Here is a 6,000-nt window from a genome sequence, read left to right as displayed (position 1 = left end):
TACTATGACAGTGACAGTAGACTAGGCTTGTTTATTGTTTTCATTTCTGAACTAGTTTTTACAATTCCCTATCGATAAATTCTGGTTTAATTAATTGATGATACATGGAGATTGCTCTAATGACAAATTTACATGTTATTTTTGCCTTGATTTTTTTAGTTTATTTTACTTATAATATTCAGCGCGCAATAATATTTTGTTTTACATTAATTCAAATCTAAAAGATTTGTAGTGCGTGGCAAATAGTTTATGTGGATTTGATCCCTAAACATTGTTGTGATTGCATGTACATTCGAGGGTTAATTTTCTACATTCTAGGGTTAATTTTCTATCTAAAACAAACAAAAAAAAATCCTTTTGCTCCATTATAAAACGGTTAAAAACAAAATTTGCAGAAAATTGTAAAGTGAGGACTCGAACTATCACCTCTTACTTAAGGGTACTATGAGGACTTAACCTCTCTCCCATAATAACCTATGTGAAAGTGATGCTCCTAAAATTCTTTTAAAGTTATTTACTGCCTAATTTTTTTGTTTCATGGGCTTTTAAGGTCGGGCAGTGTCTAGTAACATCATCTATGTAACATGCTTGTTCCCACTAAATTCTGGTATGTGGTCGATCACATTTCAGGTTATCATGACTTCCACACTCAAAACACATTCTCATAGCCATCCAATATAAATATGGATCCACACCTACCACACACAACTTGCAATAGTTCACTAGATGGTCGAGTCAGAACTTCTGAGAGGTAGTTAACAACAAAAATGAAAAAAACATAACTTGATCTTAATCATAACTAAGGGTGTTAAAATGGTTAAACCAACTGATACCCAAATGGATTTAGTACTTAATAGATGATGAGTAAACTCAACTCATTTAGGAAATGCTCTCGATCAACCAATAACTTATTTAAAGTTAATGGATTAAAGTTTAAATAAGTTTATCAATAAAATAATTAATAGTTATCACACTACCATCATCCCGATCGATTAATTTGTGATGGTTTGTTTTTCATGAACTCATTTTAACCCAACTTATAAAACTCATAAACTATTTGGACTCATTAATTCCATAAGAGTCAATTTTAAAGGATTCATCAGTTGAGTTGGATTGAGTTGATCCAAAGATTGAATACACATGATAAAATATTATTTTTTGAATTTATAAGTTAAACAAATGCTTAGGTAACTAATAATAATATTTATTAGATTTTAACCCGCGATACACTGCGGGACTATTTTGATCTTTTAAGAACAAAAATTTAATTTGTTTACTCGATTTAAAATATATGATTTAATGTTTTGTATTTTCTGAATGTACAACTCTTATATCTGTATATTATTTAGTATATAATTAGTATTTTGATTTTTACTGTTTGAAAATATTAGAACAATAACGTACAGTTGATTAAGTTAAAATCTAGATTATAACTAAATAATTTAAATTATATTTATTTTATTGATATTATTTGTTTTGTTTAGTATTTAAGATAATATAATTGTATTTTGATTATTATATGTAGGATTTCACCCGTGGTATACCGTCTCGTATTACTATCGATCCAAACCCGTCCTACCATCTAATCCCATTTAGTGAAACTAAACATATTTAATGGATTTCACTCGTGGTATATCGTCTCGTATTACTGTCGACCCAAACCCGTCCTACCATCTAACCCCGTTCAGTGAAATTAAACATTTTATTTCTGTTATTTTTATTTTAATAATACTTTAATTTAAAAGATACATAGTTCAGATTAATTTAAATACATCGACAAAATACAAGTTTTGGTCGCTCTTCAAACTTCTTGTTCATAAAAAAACTTGTGTGGTTAACAATCGGATTTGAATTCGTCATCGCCAGATCAGCATCATATCACGTCGGATTCATCTTCATCATCTCCACGTTAGAGTAGTTTCATCACCACCACCATAAGTAATCACTGGAGGTGTTCATCAATACGGCATCACCGTACGTCAATGTTCTTCAACGTAGAAAGAATAAGAAACAAAATTATTGATTTCTTATATATCAAGTAAAAATACATAATCACGTGGTAGAAATAGTTTCAGTATTATTCAAATCCAAAGGAGTGTTAAGATTAAAGTACCTTTGGCTCTAATCTTTCCTTACAATACCAAATTGATGACTTATTTAGTCAAAACAAGTAAGGTGATGAACTTTGTTTCTTTGACATATTGTTTCTTGTAAATAAGTTATTATTTATGTTTAGTTGACCTCAATTAGCTCAATGTTATTCAAATTTAATGGAGTGTTTAGTTTGATAACCGTTAGTTCAATTCGGAAAAATTAATTTAAAAAAGATGATAAGTGATTCAAAACGAATTAGTTGACGACTTTTAAAATATTTATATATATTTAATTTTAATTTTTCCAAAAAGAAAGATAGCACTTAATGAGTCTAGCCTTTTATTTATAAGAGTTATAGACCCAATCAAACTATAATTACTTTTGTTACACAAAACTTTGGGTATATTTTAGTGATTAAACTTTATATTTTGTAAAAATATAGTTTACCCTTACAAAATAAAATTATGTTTATATAAACTAACTATATTATCCTTAGTTAAATGGGAAGAGTAAAAAAACTCTCTACTTACGCGTTTTGGCGAGTAAATTCTTATTTAGGTTTACTTGACCTGAATTAGTTCAATTTAATTTAAACTTAAACCGTTGTCTCTAATTCAGAAAAATCAATTAAAAATGATGATTTAGTTGGTCAAAATGAATAAGTTGGTCACTTTTTAAAATGCTTATACATATATTTTCTAAAACATCTTATATTGTGAACCTAAATAAAATATGTAAAACATCCTTTAATATGAAACAAAGAGAGTATACTATTTTGACAAAGTAGGTTTACCATTCGTGATTCGACTATGATTATCATTTTTTAGATAGCAATTATGGAGTCTAGTAAAAAATTTTTTATAAAAAATATAATTACCCACTCAAACCAAGATTCTATTTTGGTTATGCAAACCTTTGGCTATTACTCATTAAACTTTATATTTTAGAATACAGTTGTCCCTATTATAACTTTAAAAATAAAACTATTTTTGTAGCAACTAACTATATTACCTTCGTCAAATGAGAAAAGGTAAAAAAAATCTCAACATACACATTTTGACCCATAATAATCACAACTTACACAATTTGGTCAGTAAAAATCTTAACTTACGCAATTTGGCGAAAACAAAATTTGAATATTTTTATTGCAAAAAATAGTTATCAACTTATTTGTTTTGGGAAATAAATTTTTATTTAGGTTTACTTTACCTCATTTAGTTCAATGTTATTCAAACTTTATGGGGTGTTAAGTTTGATTATGTTGGCTCTAATTTGGCAAAATCAATTATATGCATTTTGTCTATCAAAATCCCAACTTACGCAATTTGGCCGGTCCAACTTACACAATTTGGCGGTCCAACTTACGCAATTTGGCCTGTAAGAATTCTAACTTACGCAATTTGGCTAATACAAAATCTCAATATTTTTACTGCTAAAAATAGTTATCAACTTATTTGTTTTAGCGAATAAATTCTTATTTAGGTTTATTTTATCCCAATTTGTTCAATGTTAGTCAAACTTAATGTAGTGTTAAGTTTGATTACTGTTGGCCCTAATTTGGCAAAATCAATTATACGCATTCTAGCCTATCAAAATCCCAACTTACGGAATTTGGCATGTAAAAATCCTAACTTACGCAATTTGGCCAATACAAAATCTCAATATTTTTACTGCCAGAAATAGTTATCAACTTATTTTTTTTGGCGAATAAATTCTTATTTAGGTTTACTTTACCCCAATTTGTTCAATGTTATTCAAACTTAATGGAGTGTTAAGTTTATCAATGTTGGCCCTCATTTGGCAAAATCAATTATACGTATTCTGCCCAATAAAAATCTCAACTTACGCAATTTGGCTAGTAAAAATCCTAATTTAAAATCTGAATATTTTATTGCCAAACCTAGTTATCAACATATTGTTTTTGGCGAATAAATTCTTATTTAGGTTTACTTGACCTCAATTAGTTCAATGTTATTCAAACTTAATGGAGTGTTAAGTCTTAAATCACGACCTTTTATACAGAATTAAACCTCTTAAATCTTGAACGAGCTTGGTTGTCGAAAAGTGATGGATCTAAATTACAAATATTTGAGACTGGACACAATGGCTTGGTTTCCATTTGTGTTTATGTTCAGAGAATGCAATTCTTGTGCCATTACTGTATAGAAAACATGTTTTAAGAACTGATATGATGCATGCATTTATTCATAACGATTATATATAAGGAGAAAACATTAATTAACGAAAGAAAAATAAATTTCATTCATGAGAAAATACAACTACATGTGAAACCAACCCAAACATGTAACTTAAACAAACAGAACTAAAACAATAACTTTTTATTGATAGTTGAAATGACAACAACTTAAAATAAGATCAACGATGGCTCACCACTGTTTCTTGTTCAGATCCAAATCATTTGTGGTCTGTTTCATATTCAAAGTAATTTGAATTTGATCTCGAACCTTGTCGTAAAATCCAACCGAAGAAGAACCCATCTCAACCACAGGCATGACACTAGATGTTGTAGGGGCAGCAACAGGAACGAGGGCGGAAGATGGTTCATTGTTCCTTTTCAGAATCTCGATCCTACGATTAACATCTTTGAGTTGTTGTTCAATGACATAACCAAAATCTCGAAGCTCAGTTTTTTCGATACTAGAAACCAAAGTTTTGCCACTAAGACAATCAAACATAATGTTCTTCATCTCCAACTCTTTGTTCTCTTTCCGCAACTTCTTCCAAGACTCGGTTGCTTTGGTGATCCTCTGTTGGAGAAAGGTCTCTTGGTTCACCATCTTCTTGGTCTTGTCCATCACCGACATCGTCTTCCATTGGGACACCACCTGGTTCGCAGCCTCTCTCGATGGCCACACCTCCGGGTTCAGCTCGTACGGACTGTTGACGACAGCAAAGATCGGGACGCCACAAAGAATTCCCAACTCTTGAGCTTTCTTCAAAAGACCTTTCTTTCTTTTCTTGAATGTTGATTTTCTTGCTGTTTCATTTTCTATGAAAGTCATTTTCACTTTCTGTCTCGTCATGACTTTATTTTTTTGTGTGTTATACTTTTGAATGGAGAAGTGCTTTTTATATAGAAGATCTGATTGTTGGAATTAAGCAAAATTTATCTCAGTTCAACCATATATATATCATACCTTTTTAGGGATATCAAAATTGGTAATACGATAATGGAAAGAAATATATATATGTTTAGAAGTAAATTTTTTTTTCAATTTTTTATTTTTTACTTAGGAATTAAGGAGTCTACTAATCTAGTTACAAGTTTTTTAGTTTGTTTGTGAAAAGTATAGTTACACTTTAACTGAATAATTGTCCTTGTTAACTTTTGGGTATAGTTACTTCTTAATACCAAAATTTTGCATAACAAGAACTGACACTTGTTCAAAAAGACTTATAGACTTATAGTCTTATAGTGCTGAGTTTTTAAAATAGTTTTTATCCATGACCAGTTGACCGAACGACTATTCTTTATCTGGTTCATAAAATATTTTTTAAAATAATTGTTATTACTAATAATTATCCAAACATATCTTATGTGGAAAACATTTACTTTACAAATATTTTTATCATTATTTTTTCTGAAATGTTATATGTATGGAAAACATATCTACATATAATAAAGATAAATATTACATAGTTTGAACATACATAGAATATATATCTAGATGATTTTACTTTATATTGTGGTGGGTAATCTTGACTGAAAAATCATTTTCATAAAGATTTTTTAAGTTTTTTTTGCAAACAAAGTATAACAAAAAAGGTCAAGAATCAATTAAAAAAATGTTTTTAAAGGGTAACTACGGAAGTAATTTAAAAAAAAAACATTCTTAAGAGGATATTACTCCTTCCGTATTAGTTTAGGTTTCGTTCTAGCATTAA

At 29.2% G+C, this 6,000-nt stretch overlaps 1 protein-coding gene across 1 annotated transcript; it reads right to left on the bottom strand.

The window, feature by feature from the left end:
- Positions 1–4,332: 4,332 nt before the first annotated feature.
- On the bottom strand, positions 4,333–5,141 carry AT5G26630 (MADS-box transcription factor family protein). The gene has a single exon (NM_180551.3). The coding sequence runs from the start codon at positions 5,136–5,138 to the stop codon at positions 4,482–4,484; it is 657 nt and encodes a 218-aa protein (NP_850882.2). The 5' UTR covers positions 5,139–5,141; the 3' UTR covers positions 4,333–4,481.
- Between the last annotated feature and the right edge of the window lie 859 nt (positions 5,142–6,000).

Source organism: Arabidopsis thaliana, chromosome 5, assembly GCF_000001735.4.
Source record: "Arabidopsis thaliana chromosome 5, partial sequence".
Classification (NCBI taxonomy): domain Eukaryota; kingdom Viridiplantae; phylum Streptophyta; class Magnoliopsida; order Brassicales; family Brassicaceae; genus Arabidopsis; species Arabidopsis thaliana.
Note: the sequence above shows the minus strand (reverse complement) of the source record. Positions and strands in the feature narration are given on the sequence as shown.